The 15518-nt window shown below is 48.6% G+C and overlaps 1 protein-coding gene across 1 annotated transcript in view; it reads left to right on the forward strand.

The window, feature by feature from the left end:
- The window catches only part of SLC30A8 (solute carrier family 30 member 8), a 101305-nt gene that overhangs the window by 23209 nt on the left and 62578 nt on the right, over positions 1 to 15518 (forward strand). Inside the window, exon 2 of the mRNA XM_073676792.1 lies at positions 9869 to 10050. Within this exon, the coding sequence (XP_073532893.1) occupies positions 9869 to 10050 (182 nt within the window). The remainder of the gene's footprint in view (positions 1 to 9868; positions 10051 to 15518) is intronic.

Raw genomic sequence — 15518 nt, forward strand, 5'->3', positions numbered from 1 at the left:
GCTGACATCAACCCCAACCCTATTACCCCCTGCCACCGCACCAGGGCAGCGTGGAAGAGCGAGGCTAAGTGCCAGAATTGGCGCATCCTATGGATGCGCCATTTCTGGGGCGGCTGACGGCTGGTGTTTCTAGCCTGGGAGGGGGCCAATATTCATGGCTCCCTTCCTGGGCTATTAATATCAGCCCCCAGCTGTCTGCCTAGCCTTTGCTAGCTATTAAATTAGGGGGGACCCCATGTCATTTTTTTTGGGGGGTCCCCCATTTTAATAGCTAGTAAAGGCTATGTATTCAGCTGGGGGCTGATATTAGTAGCCTGGGAAGCTCCGTGGGTATTACCCCCTTCCCAGGCTTCAAACATCTGCCCCAGCCGTCTGCTTAACCTCCGCTAGAGCCTAAAATTAAGGGGAACCCCACGCCATTTTTTTTAATAATAAATCCTTTATTTTAATACTAAATGACAAGTACAGTAACCAACACTATCACTGTACTTCATATATATGTGACTGACATGTTTCTATCTATCTAATCTATGTGTGATGCTCTATTCTGTCTGTTATAAATTGTCGGGTACCGCTGCTGAATTGCCGGCCGGCTTTTTTAAAGAGACGGTGCATGAAAACACTATTATTTTTTTTGATAAATCCTTTACGCTAAATGACAAGTACAGTAAGCAGCACTTTCACTGTACTTCGTATATATGTGGCTGACATGTTTATATCTATCTAATCTATGTGTGAAGCTCTATTCTTTCGGTTCTAAATTGTCGGGTACCGGTGTATGCCGCTGCTGAATTGCCGGCTTTTCATGTTTCACTGTTGACACTGTTCCCATCCATTTGGGCAATCACTGTAATGCCACAACCACCATGGCTGTGGCATTACAGTGAGTGACAGACAATCCCTGCATGATTGGTGCTCTAAATAGCGCCAGACATGCAGGACAAGCTTTTGGTGCACGAACAGTTATCGAACATAACCTCGAACAGCCGAATTTTTTGCAAATCGTTCGGGTTCGTCGAACAACTCGAACACCGCCCAAAACAGCTCGAATTTGAGATTGGCGAACAGTTCTAGTCGAACACCGCTCATCTCTAGTCCTGAGTGATGCTCCATCCTTACCTGGAAGAGGAGATACCACACCTCTATCTGAGGTGCAGTACCCCTGTGGCGACTGAACCCTCAGGGGCGCCACATTCCCCCCTGGTGAAATACAGCAAGTCCGCGGGCTGCAATAGAACAAAGTATTGGTACAGACATTCAAAATTTTTAAATGCTTTTATACCAAGAAACAATATTCCCTTTATGGGAGGCTCAGAAACTTTAACATTACAGGATATATATATATAGTATAAATATACAAAACATTAAAGAGACATTATTCCAGTAGAAAATACTGTAGAAAATACGGTAGGGAATACTGTAAAAAGTGCTAGTTCAGCAGCATGAGGGACCTGCCCAAAACCCTCAACGCCCTGGGGTGGCTGCAGGACATGGAGATCCCGAATTGGACCTCCAGTAGAGCCACAACCAGACAAGTTTTGCTTCTGAGGTCAGAGGTAGAGGTGGTTTTGCATAAAACCAATACGGGGCTCCTAAATAGGTGCAAACTTTTTACAACGTTAGTCTGTCTCATGCTCAGTGTCCGCAGGGACAAATGTTTTTTTCAAATGAACCGGGTGCAACAGAGAACTTAAAAAACAAATAAAAGTTCAAACATCTGGGAGGTGCATCTCCCGGGGCTGCTCAACAGTGGTATCCCCACCGGAGAAATGGCTCATTCTTTCCAACGGAGCCTGACCGGTCCTCTGTAGCTAGGTGAGTGGGGGCATCTTCCTTGAATACCCTGTGGACATCCAGGGCATACCACCCATGCTCCCCGTGGTGGCGGGTGTAGGACACTTGATCACCCAGGTAGAGGTTCCGGCCAGGGTGGCCCTGCCCCAACCGCGGCTCGACGTCCCGCCGGTTGACAAAGACGTCCCGGTTGAACTGTGGGCTACGGATAAAGCCCCATCCTGTCTCCTGGTGGAAGCGCACAATAAGGCCTTCTTCCCAGGGGCTTGGATGGGTGACCTCCGCCTGACGGGCCTGTGTTTTGGCAGCCTTGGCGCGCACCTCCAGGCGCTCACAGCGAATCCTCTTCTCTCGCCGCTCCTTCTTGAGCTGGAGGAGCTCCTAACGGCAAGTCTCCTCCCGCCTCCGCACTTCGGACTGGGTTTCCCGGGGGAAGCCCATCAGGTCGCCCTCCCCCCGGTTGTCCCAGGCAAACTCTTCGGCCACCGAGCAGGTGACCGGAGGTGCGGGCAGCGGCAATAACAGGGGCTGCTGCGGGCCCTTTATTGGTGCGGACCAGTCCGGGTTGGGGCAGGTGTACACTCAGGAAATTGCAGGGTCTTCTGTATCGGGAGTCGGGAGGCATAGCAGGCTCCCGGGGGTGGTGGTGGCTTGGGCCTCGGCCTCCGGAGCTAGGAGCTTATCCCAAACGATGGCGACCGGGGACGGGGGTGACGGCAGGAGATCTAGGAAGGCTTTGGTGCGTCTCGCGCCCGGGATAGGGGTTTCAGCCTTACCACTTCTTGGGCTGCACAGGGCCTCCTGGGCTTCCTCCGCCGGGGCTGAGGCCGCAATGGTCATGCGCGACGAGCTCTGGCGGCGGGCCTGGATCTTTCGCAGCACCTCTTCCCTCCATTCTGCGGCAGCCAGTCGTTGGGCATCTTCGACCCTCCGGGTCAGATCCTGCGTTTCACCGCGGAGGAAGTAGGCCTCCTCCACGGTCAAGAGGATTCCCTCCATAGTGAGGGAGGTAGCAGCTGGTGGGCCAGCGACGGAGAGCTTCTCCTTGGCTGCGTCCATCTCTGCTGCTGGGTGCAGTCTGTTTCTCTTCCTTCTTTTGGGGCGGCTCCAGGGCGGCTGGCTGACGGGCACTCCTTGGGACGTCCCATCCGTCTTGACGGACACTACTATGCGGACAGTCTCTGCTGGAGGGGGTGGTCTGCACTTTTGGTGCCATTGGGGAGCCAGGACCACAATGGGAGGTCTTGGGTTGCTGTTGTTTTTGCGCATAATGGCGTCCGTTCTTCTTGGGCAGGCGCCACATTGAGTGTGTAACGACAGTCTTTTTTTTGTGAAAGGCGCACAGTACCCTGTGGCAATGGGGATTATCTTCTTCCGTTGCTGCGGGCACGCAATCCTGCCGACTATGCCAGTAGAGTGACTCGCCCTCCCTGAGCAGTGGGGTACTCGGAGCCGAGCCTTGCAGATGTCGCGGGGATGCAGTCGTGGCCTTGGCCCGTTCCGTGCCCAGGGCTGTCACCTAAAAAGAAAATGGGCTTTTTGGGATGAGTGTGTGACACTCACAGCCCTACCCTGGGAAGATGAGGGGATTACTCGGAGCCGGGTCAGATATTTGGTGGGGTTGTAGCCATGGCCTGGACCCGTTCCGTGTCCAGGGCCGTCACATTAAAAAATGGTGGTACGGGCTATCAGGGTTGAGTGGTTGCTATCGACTACGCCACCTGTGGTACCTGGTGAAGGCCACCAGCGCTGCTGCAGTCCTCCGAGGCGTGATGCTGTGGCAGCCGTCGTTGACACTACTCCCCACAGGCGGAGCAGGGCCTCAGGGCAGAGACGAGGATGGAGGGAGTTGTAGTGTAGGAGGTCTGGTGCTGCGCGGTGTGGTGCAGTGCAGAAATAAAGAGTCCGGAGGCCATAGGGGTCGACTTCCAGGTTTTTTTTACTCACGGTGGAGAGTACAGCTGCAAGGCTTCTCCCTGCTCCTCACGGAGTTCTGCGGTCACCAGGCACGGGGGTCCGACAACCTCCGAGTGGTTCAAGTGCTTAATCAGGACCCCGTACCAGAGTGTTCCTAGACTTCAGGCTGAGTCCTCTCCTGTTTGTATGTGTAGATAGGCCGGGTCTCCCTCTGGACTACGCTCAGAAAAAGGGTACGGGTGGCAGCTCCGCTTCTTACGTTACCCGGTGGGATCCTCTGGGCATGCCGGGCTTCCCTGACTAGGACGTAGAGTAGCAAAGTCAGGTGTCAGGGGCCGGTACCCCTCTTGCAGCCGGAATCCCTCTGACTAGGCCAGAACAGCGAGGACAGGTGGCGTATACCGCTCTGTCTGCATCCCCCTGGGATCCTTTTGTGAAGGAGCTAGACTCCTAAGCTCTAGGCCTTCTTGGGTATGGTCCTTGACCGGGTTGAGACATACGTTAGCTCCAACCTGCCCCTCGACCCAAGGCCAGAATACGAGGGCCGTGTCTCCATCCGCTGCAGGTTCACCCAGAAGCCACGTTCAGGGATGGAGATCACAATCAAAGAACCATGAGCCCAAGATGGCTGTTTAGTAAATATAAAATATTAAGTGTAACTAAATGTGAGTCCTCCACCCTCACCCACTACTTGGTTCCCCCTATCTCTTGGTTCCCCAGTCTCCCATTTTCCCAGTAGGGGCAGCACATTAGTGCCTATTAGCCCCCTCTGGTGGGAGAAGTGTGGTGTTGGATGTGGAGGTGGGGTCCTGACCATTGCACCGTTCTTACCTCGAAGGAGGGATGCCACACCCCATAGAAGAGGTGCAGCATCTCTGTGGCGGTCGAACCCTCAGCTGCACCACAAGTGGTTGTTTGACTACGCCACCTGTGGTTTCTGTTGAAGGCCACCAGCGCTGCAACAGTCCTCTGAGGCTGGTGTTCCGGCAGCTTGGTTGGTACTACTCCCCACAGGCGGAGTAGGCCTCAGGGCAGTGTTTCATACACGATCAGTATGGAGGAATGTTGGGTGCAGTGCCGCGCAGGAATAAACAAGCGGAGGCAGTGAATGAAGTCATCCGGGTCTTTACTCACTTTAGATGAACTTTCAGCCGCAAAGCTTCTTTCTGCTTCACACTGTGTACTGCGGCCACCGGGTAGGGGGTTCAGCACTTCCCAGGTAGATCAGGAGCACCTGTCAAGATCCCGCTGGTGTGTTCCTCTCCTTCTTATCTCCTCCCGCTTGTGTTCCTCCCTGGGATCCACTAAGCCGCCGGGCTTTTCCAACAGTGACGTGAAGTACACAGTCAGATATCGGGGGCCGGTCACCCCTCTTGCAGCAGGAATCCCTCTGGCTAAGCCAGAGTGAAGAATACAGGTGGCGACTCCGCTCCGTCCGTATCCCCCTGGGATCCTTTTGCCTGTGGAGCCTATCTCCTCTGCTCCCCTCTAAGGCCTTCTCAGAACAGGACCCTGACCGGGTAGAGACACTGGTTAACTCTGACCCGCTCCTCATCTCAAGGCCAGAGAACGAGGACCGTGAATCTTCAGCCAGCTACAGACTCTTGCTGGTCCCTAACAGAAGACCACAATCAAAAGACCTTGAACTAAAGATGGCCATGTGTTATATATTATTCTATAAGTGCTTCCTGTAAGTGTTTCCTCCACACTCACCCACTACTTGCTTCCACCTATCTTTGTTTCCTCCCCATCTCCTCTATCCCGGGCCGGGGCAGCACCCTGGTGCATTTAGACCCCCTACAGGACAGGAGTGGTGTAGTGTTGAGTGTGAAGTGGGGTCCTGAGTGATGCTCCATCCTCACCTGGAAGAGGAGATACCACACCTCTATCTGAGGTGCAGTACCCCTGTGGCGACTGAACCCTCAGGGGTGCCACACTATCCCGTTGGATTTTTGGCACTAGCAACACCACTGGGTAGCATAGAAAGATGGAATTTCAGTAGCATAGTCAAGAAGGCCAGTAGTCAGTTACACGGTAATCAAGTATAAATAACCTACTAGAAAGGTGAATGACCACAAAGAAAATTCAATAAAGCTTGTAGTAAAAAAGTATAATTTTATTAATACATATAGATTAAAAACATATTAAAATGAGTGGGGATAATAAAAATAGTGTTGTATTCTCTAAGATTGCATATATACCACATAGCAAAAAATAACCTCTTAGCATATAAATACAAGTAATAAATAGGTTATGGAACACACGGATAAATAATTAAATATAGTGAAACGAGTCTTAGCTGCTATCCAATAATAAACATACCATAAAAAGAACAACATAAGCATGAAAAACCCAGGACTTCGTCATATGTTTCGCTCGGAGGCTTTCTCAAGAGTGCAGTAACTGGAGAATAAACATAAATATATAAACGTCCCAACTAAAGGTCTGGCAGTGGAGATCAGACAGAGCTAGGAGGAATGTAATATCAATGAAGTACAATGTGAGAGGTGTCAGACGTGCCAAGGTTCCAGTAACTGTGGTCAGGAAAAACAGCTCATGGGGAGAAGGGAGTCCAAACCAAGAAAAATCAACTGTAGTTCAGGTTTAAGTTCACAGAAAATGCACAAACCTACCTAGGAGAGTATACATTTACGTGAACTTTAAATAGTCCACTCTTCACCCTGATGGGGTGTTGGGTATTTTTGAATATCCCGTTATCATTTTTTAAGAGTATGTGAACATGGAGTCTTTTTGAGTTTTGGAGCACAAACTAAGCAAAAACCTATGTTTTTAAGGAGTTTTGGGTTGATATGAAGAGGATTTGGAGAGTTTCTGCTACAAAAACTTGTCAAAAACTCAGTGTGCCCATAACCTTAGAGAAGGTTTTTTTTGTCTAGATTGTGCAACTCCTTGATAGAACGATGTGGATATATAAATAAGCATTTAGGGCCTGATTTATTATTTGCAGATTTTTTTAACCCCCTTGACAAAGGCGCATTGCCGAAACGCGCGTCGGGGTTGGCACGCACGTGATCAGTTATCTCAGGTAATTGCTATGGAAGCAATAGCTTCCCTTTGAGAAGGATTATAATTGATTTACACTCTCTATGTGGTCTCCATAAATGATATATATACATTAGATATTGTCATTCCAATTTACCCTAAGAGGTTATATATACCATGGTTACTATGTTTTATATGGAGCCCTTTTTCCCATTGTGCGTGCTATTTTAATTCATTGTGAGTTTTTCACGTATGTACTTTCACCCCCATTTTTGTATCGTTTTATATAATTGTTCTATTAAAATCTATGCTATTTATTACGATTTGTGACGGTATCATCTATCCTGAGCCTAGCTCTCTTTCCCCTTTGTATAATTTATATGATGATCCTATTTAACAGTCCTTATGGGCAGCCTCTTTAAGATGTAATTAAATATGCAATATAAGGTTGCCATGTTAATATTGCCCAAATATGTCAGGTTTTCCTCCCAAATAAGCATTAAGGGCCTGATTTATTATTTGCAGATTTTTTTTTAACCCCCTTTACTTTTTTTTTGTCTTGTGGTATTAGTTAAAGTTATTTGTGCCAAATTTTTGAAAATGTTGCACTTAGTTCATAAATTTTGCCCATAATAATAAATGTTCTTCATTTTTATCTTTTTTTTTTGTGACTTCTTACTTAGCATAAAAAAGTTGCATATTCCACTAAAACGTTGCAAAATTTTGAGCAAAAACTATCAGACATATATATTATCACTCGGGAGGGGACTGGAGTACATTTGAGAAAAGATTTAGTGCTTTTTAAAAAGTTGCAATTTTATTATTCAGTTGAAAAAATCTGGAAACTCCAAACCCCATCCACAATGGTGAACGTAAAAAAACTTGAAAAAAGGCCAAATTAAAAGAATAGGAAATAAATGGAAAACAGTCAACAACACCAAAAATTAAGCAGCAAAAGGCACAAAAGTACAAAAGTAAATGGGGTCCTAATAGTACATTTGCATGAGAGACCAAAAAGGAAAGGATTTGAAACCACTCATACAAAAATTATATGCAGAAGTGTCTGTTCTTTCCTTTTTACAATGAGATATTTGTTAATGCTGACAACTGGACCTTCAATGCTCTATGAGTTTTCTTTTTTGTTTTGTGATATTTGTTGCCATTTTTTCAAAATGTTGTATGTGGTTCATCAATTTTGCACAAAGTCAAAAATCATCTTCATTTTTGCCTTTGATCTGTTTTGTGACTTTTTAGAGCAAAAATGTGCACCTTTCAGAAAATGTTGCAAAATTGTGGGGGGGGGAGAGGCCAGCAGGAAATTCTGGTGCACATAAAATCATTCCAGGGAGGGGAAAAGTGACTTTTTGAAAAGTTGCAATTAATGGATCATCCAAAAACATCTGGAAAGTCTAAACCCAGATGGCAAACTAACAAAAAAAGACAAATAAAAAATAAACACTCACATAAAAAAGTGACTTTAAAAAAAGACGCAAATGAGAAGTTGAATATGGGGCAAACAAAAACAAGTACAGAACACACAAAACTAGACGAAAACATGCACAAAGCAATGGTAAATTAGTCTCTATTAGAGATGAGCGAACCCAAACCTAAAAGTTTGGGGTTTGTACTGGACAGTTAAACCATGTTCACACGGGGTGCTTTTTCTGCGTTTTTTTATGCCATTTTTATGCAAATTTTCAGCTGCGCTTTACACTACCAGCAAAGTCTATGAGATTTCAGAAATCTCATACACACCCTTGGCTGTTGTGCCATCAATATTTTGTGCTTTCCATGTTTTTTTGCACAATAGAGCATGTCACTTCTTTCAGAGTTTTTTCAGTGTTTTTCACTTATTGAAAGTAAAGGGTGGTGAAAAACCGCTGAAAAAACGCCTAATGTGAACTTAGCTATCAGGTTTTTAGTGAAAAAAGCAAGTACAACAGTATGTGAAACTCATCTATTTTTGTGATTTTACCATCTTATCTTGGTCACCTGAGATGGCAGTTTGGATTAGGACAGTTAAATTAAATTAGTGATGAGTACAATCTAAACATTGGCTGAGCTAGGTGTGAAACTTAACAATCTCTGAGCATCTCAATGGCAGACCATAGTGTGAAAATAAATAGTGTCCTACAAACTCAATGCACTGCCAATGTCTTAGAAAAACTATTCCTGAACAATTCACCTCCCCCACTGTTACATTTGTAATTCTGGTTAATATGGTTTCACATATGTCTTGCATTGGTGACCTGTGTTCATGCTTCTATGCTGGAAGCAAAGCTGAACTTTGGGATCCTGAAAAACGCACCAAAAATGCAATAAAAAACGTACCAAAAAATGCACCAAAACCAGCGATTTTGACGCAGCTTATTTCCTGCCAAGAGATCAAGTTTTGCTGCAGAAAATAAAATGCTTAAAAATGCCTAGTGTGAACATAGCCTTAGTGTCTGGTGCTAAATGCCGAACATGGACTTTTCTCGGAAGTCCGTTGCAACGTTCGGAGTTCCAGGGGAAGTCCGGGAGGAGAGAGAATATTTTCCTAGCTGAAAAGTTTGGGTCCCCACTGTTTCAATGGAGCTTGGGTTCTGGTTCAAGTTCGGGTACAGTTCTTGTACCCGAACCGAACTTTGGAATAAAGTTTGGGTCGGGTACCAGAACCTGAACTTCCACGGGTTCGCTCATCCCTAGTCTCTAGGTTTTTTTGAAGCGGCTATCTTGTTTCACTTACCTAAACTTTTGAGGGAGTAAGGATGAGGATTGCAGTCTTGCAATGCGTTCGGTACTGTCCTTGGCCCACGTACTATACTCCAAGATGCTAAAGGAAAAACACGTCTAAAAGGTGTTGTGTGAACATATACTACATCCTTCAAAGTAAGAAATCCTTTGTTAGGTGCTGATGCAGGCTGGTACTTATGTGCCGGTGCTAATGTTCTTACAAATGGTTATTTAAAATAGAAGTGAAAATAAAACACATACTTGAGGCTATCAAATGCGGTATATATGTAGGTAGCTTATAAAAAGCTGACGCCCTCCCTTACCTTGTTGCTTTGCACATTGCCACATATACTGATGTGACCTTACCGGAGCACCGATTATTCCTTTAAGTGCCCCTTCGTTCCTGCAGTCTTTTACAGTTGATGCTTTTTCCTTCCAGTGGGGAACAAAGAAACTGTAATAAGGAGAAACATCAAGATGAAGAGTCCATTACCCCGTACCACTGCCACAACAATAACACTAAGGCGTATGATGCCAGACAGAAAGAGCAAAACATGGCCCGAAAGAAACTCTACATTGCGGCAGCCATTTGCTTGGTATTTATTGTGGCAGAGATTGCAGGTAACTTTAATTCAACATACTATGTCGTTTGTTCTTCTGTTTAAAGAAGTTTGATCTTTTTACCCAAGGAAGGTCAGACGTCCATCTTAAAAGGAATGTGTCATCCTCATCATCAGAAAATGACCTATTGTTTAAATCAGGCTTTTGTGCTACATGTTGTTGTAGAACGAGCAAAAAAGCTTGTAAAAGAACTTCAACAAGACGTTTCAAGGATGGAGCGAGACTGCCATCTACTGGCCAGAGACAGTAAAGCGGAACCAAAATATACAAAGGAAGTTGCAGGGAGGGCAGATTCAGAGGCTGGACCCGATCAGGTGACTTCCAGGAAGGAGATCAGAGAGATAAGAGGCCAGTGCGCCAAACCTGAGGGTGCTCCCTGCATCCTGAGAAACCCCGCGTGACAGGCCAAATCCAGAGGCCTGAGAAGTGCTCCAGCCGGGCACCGGTAAAAGAGCTCCGGATCCCTCACAGTTGTGACTCGAGTGCTGTGCCTGCTGAGAATACTAGGAACCTGATCGCGGTGCTGAGTGAGTTCGCGGAACCCGACTTCGGCCGCCGACAGACGAGGCCTGGACCCCCCTATCCAAGGCTCGAGAGACTGCCCCCAACAGCCAAGCAGAGAGGAGCTGCATATGTGAGCAGGGCCGTCACTTCCACTGCTCACCCACGGTACCGGGGACAATTGGGTTTAAGTACTCAGGTTGGGAGGGGGACGGTTGGGGCTAAAGTAGCACAACGTGATTTAATTGAATTCATCCGGAAAGAGACTCACGGCCTAGCGGGAATAACCGGTGACCCCCGCTAGGGCCAAATTCACGGTTAAAGAACTTGTGTGGTGCTTCTCATGCTTGAGGACATCACCTTACTTTAAGAGACTGCGCCTTATTTTAAGAGACTGCGCCTTACTTTGAGAAATTTCGTATTTTTCTGATATTTCAAACCACTGTTCATTACCCTTGTTGCTAATCCCTTGTTTCAGTATACCTGTTGTATAAAACTGTTTACAAACATCTCTGACTGTTCTCGCCTTGTGTCTCTGTGCGTTGCATTCCGGTACCTGCATTACATTTGGCGTAGTCGGCAGGATGCAACATTCAGACGCAGAGATGGCGGATCAGTCTGTGGCTGGGTCCGGCCGGAGCCATATACCCCTGGGGGCTATGCTCAGCCATCTTCCCAAGTTTACAGGGGATGGCATGTCACTTTGGGACTGGGCAGAAAGACTGAGAAGTATGCTACGTATGTATCCCCTTGACCCTCTAGCCCAGGCGGAGCTGGCCCTCCTAACCCTTGATGGAGAGGCCCGACAGACTGTCATGTACCGCCCACCTGGGGACCGTGACACCTATGGATAAAGTGATAAAAATTCTAGAGGACATGCACGGTGACACTACAGATTTGGGACACTTGCGCTTACAGTTGTTTCAGCGGGTCCAAGGGGAAAATGAGACAGTAAATCAGTATGTTAATGCATTACAGGAAGTGACGGCCCATATCACTAAGAAAACTCGAGATGGGAACCGAGGACTGGGACCATTGGATGAAGTGTTGCGTGACCAACTGATTGCTGGCTTGAAAGACCCTTTCCTGAGGCAGATCCTGAAGGAACGGCTGCGATTGAGCCCTGATATGGGCTTCCTGGAGGTAGGGGCTGAAGCTAGAGTCCTGGAGAGAGAAGTTCCTGTTCTCAAAGCCACAGTTAGAAGTCATGAGGCAATTGCTCCTGGATTCACCAACCAAGAGCCTGATTGGGTACGGGAAATACGTCAGGAAATTCGAGAGATTCGGGGTGAGCTGAATTCTATTAGGAAGACTCCTACTGCCCCCTTGCCGACGGACCATACTGCTCAACGCGGACGGAGACCAGAACGAGAAAGATGTTCCTATCCGGCCCCAGCACGACATGTACCCGACCTATCGGCAGAACGAGGACTGGAGTGCTGGACCTGCGGAGGTAGGGGGCATATCTCCAAAGACTGTCCCAACCGAGAAAGGAGGAGGAGGGGACAGCCGTTAAACTAAAATGCCCCACGGTTGTGGAGCATACCGTGGGGTCTCGAGCTTCAGAGAGTAGAAGAGGGAGCTCTGAAGACATTGTCTCCGAGAGGCCCATTATCTGGGCTGAATTCAATGGGCAGCGGATCCGCTGTTTGATGGACACCGGGTCTCAAGTGACCACTATGCCTGAGACGTACTTCCAAAGTCACTTTCCTGAAGTCGCTCGTTCCTGCCGGGAACCCACTGTCAAACTGGTGGCGGCTAATCAACTACCTATCCCAGTAGCGGGAGTAGTATGGTTGTCCGTGCGGGCATGTGGAAAGGACCTCGGTCGAAAAGGGATTGTACTGACCACCGGGCCCGGAGGCGATGGGCCCATTGTAACCCTGGGCATGAATGTGCTGAAAGAAGTCGGACAGTTCCTGGCTGAGGGCTGTAGCAAAAACAACTGGACCCGCGCCACTCGAGACCCAGCTAACAAGAGAGTGTTCCAGCACCTTGTGCGGGTCAGTCAGATTCAAAAGTTGCCCACTACCTCCCAGTACCTTGGTAAGGTATCGATACCGCCCGAAGCCACAATGACACTGCCGGTGGGACAGACTGTACTCACTTTGCCGGTGCTGGCACATGTGTCCTTAGAGAGCGTGGACATTCAAGTTGAACCAATGGAGGGAGAAGAAGCGCCCTCTGGACTCCTGATTGCTCGAACTCTGGCCACCGTGCGGCACGGTCGAGTACCCGTGCGCTGCATCAATTTAAGTGGCACCAGTTTACAGTTGTTGCCCCGACAAGAGGTGGCACGAGTGTGCGTAATGCCGGAGGCCCTTACTAGAGCTGACGCTATAGGGCTGGCACCTGTGGAAGGAAAACCATGGACCCTAGAGGTGTCTCTCAATAGCCAGGAACATGGAAGAGAACCGTTGGCTGGACGCCACCTCCTGGAAGAAATGGAAGCTAACCTGACTGAGTTTTCTGCTGGACAAGTAAGGCAGATTGAACAACTTCTACAGCGATATCAGGGAGTGTTTGCACAGGATGCAGATGATTTCGGGTGCACTCGAAACATTCAGCACGAAATACCCACCGGAAATACTGCTTCCATCCGAGAGAGATATCGGCAGATCCCGCCTCAAATGTACCAGGAGGTGAAAGACCTGTTGGCCCACATGTTGCGGAACGGTGTGATCCGTGAAAGCCAGAGCCCCTGGGCGGCTCCGATCGTGCTGGTCCGAAAGAAGGACGGTACCCTGAGATTCTGCGTAGACTATCGGAAGCTGAATGCCTGTACAGTGCGGGACTCCTATCCACTCCCCCGAATCGAAGAGTCTCTATCTGCACTAGGGAGCGCCAAATTCTTCTCCTCCCTCGACCTGGCCAGTGGCTATTGGCAGGTCCCAGTAGCTGAGAAGGATCGTCCGAAGACAGCTTTTGTTCTCCCTATGGGCCTGTTTGAGTTCAATCGAATGCCGTTCGGACTAACAAATGCGCCAAGAACCTTCCAACGGCTGATGGAGAGATGATTGGGGGACCTCAACTTTGAAGCCACTTTAATATATCTGGACGATATAATTATCTATTCCGCAACGTTTGAGGATCATCTCCGCCGATTGGAACAAGTGTTAGAACGGCTACAAAGGCATGGCCTGAGAATTAAGCCTCGTAAGTGTTGTCTCTTCAAACGAGAAATTGAATATCTGGTGCACACTGTGTCCAGTGCAGGGGTGCACCCCACTGCGGAGAAAGTAGCTGCCGTGCAGAAGTGGCCCACGCCCGCCAATCTAAGGGAACTAAGGGCATTCCTGGGGCTCGCTGGATACTACCGCAGATTCATTAAAGACTTCGCTAAGATTGCGAACCCGCTCAATGAATTGCTGAGAGGAACAGCCGGGGGAGCCAAGCGGCAGCCCATTCAGTGGGGCCCACGACAAGAAGAGGCATTCCGAGCATTGAAAATGGCGCTAACAGATGCCCCGATTCTGGCCTACGCTGACTTTTCGCAGCCGTTCATGTTGTACACTGATGGAAGCTTGCATGGGCTGGGAGCAGTGCTGGCTCAAGTACAAGGAGGGAAAGAGCGAGTGATCGCGTATGCCAGCAGGTCTCTCCGAGATACGGAGAAGAATCCGGACAACTACAGTTCGTTTAAGCTGGAGCTACTGGCACTGGTGTGGGCAATGACCGAGAAGTTTGCTGAGTACCTGTCAGGGTCAGAAGTGCAAGTGCGGACAGATAACAACCCCTTGGCCCACTTGGAGAACGCCAAACTGGGCGCGTTAGAACAGCGGTGGGTCGCAAGGATCTCCAAATTCCAGTATAAAATCGCCTATCGGTCCAAGGCCCTGAACACACATGCAGATGCCCTGTCCCAGGTCACTCAGGCGGGGCCGAAGAAGGACAGAGATGAGGAGCTCGAAGGCGACGAGATCCCGGATTTCAGCCAGTTCGCCGCTGCTGTGGTCGACGCCCAAGAGACCAGAGGGGAGCCGAGGCCCACTCAGATTCTGGGCCGTTCAAGAGACGAATGGATACATCTGCAGCAATCCGACCCAGAGCTAGCAAAGTTGAGAGAATGGGTCGCCCTTAATCAGAGACCCAACCAGGAAACCAGAGCCGCTTCACTTCCAACTACCCTACAAATCCTAGGCCAGTGGGAGAGGCTCCTCCTGAAGGACGGTTTGCTATGCCGAAGAATCCAGCTGCCTCGAGAGTTTGATGTTACCTGGCAAGTGGTAGTTCCAGGAGCGCTAGTAACACAGCTAGCCCAAGAAGCTCACAGAAGAGGTGCTCACTTCGGAGTAGAAAAGACCTTCCGGTGGTTGCAATGGCTGGTGTATTGGCCTCAACTGCGACAAGAAGTTGAGGGGGTCTGCCGAACATGTCGCCAGTGTGAGTTGAACAAGCCCCCGGAGCAAAGAGCTCCCATTCAGACCATCCGAACTTCTGCCCCCTTGGAAGTCTTGATGATTGACTACTTGATGGTAGGAACTTCATACAACGGTTATGGACACTGTTTAGTCATGACTGATCACTTCACCAAGTTTGCAGTGGTGACGCCCACTAAAGATCAGACGGCAGAAGCCGCAGCCAAGGCCATCTGTCAAGATTTCATCTGGATTTATGGGTGCCCGAAGCGAATACATTCTGACCAGGGGGCCTGCTTCCAAGGACGAGTGATGGATGAGCTATACCGCATCTATGGGATCGACCGTTCCCGGACAACGCCCTACCACCCGCAAGGGAACGGTGCATGCGAGCGCTTTAACAGAACCCTGTTGCAAATGTTGCGAACACTGGAAGCGGACAAAAAGATGAAGTGGCCCGAATTCGTGTCCGAGCTGGTGTGGGTGTATAATAATCGAGTTCATGCAACCACCGGCTACACCCCCTACTTGTTGCTGTTTGGAAGAAGTGGCCGAGAAATCACCGAACTGGAGCTAGACTCAGAAGACCCCGGTCCGGGCAGTAGCCCA

The sequence above is a fragment of the Phyllobates terribilis genome, unplaced genomic scaffold (genome assembly GCF_046119375.1).
Source record: "Phyllobates terribilis strain yellow unplaced genomic scaffold, ASM4611937v1 Scaffold_4__5_contigs__length_816908805, whole genome shotgun sequence".
In the NCBI taxonomy this organism is placed as follows: Eukaryota; Metazoa; Chordata; class Amphibia; order Anura; family Dendrobatidae; genus Phyllobates; species Phyllobates terribilis.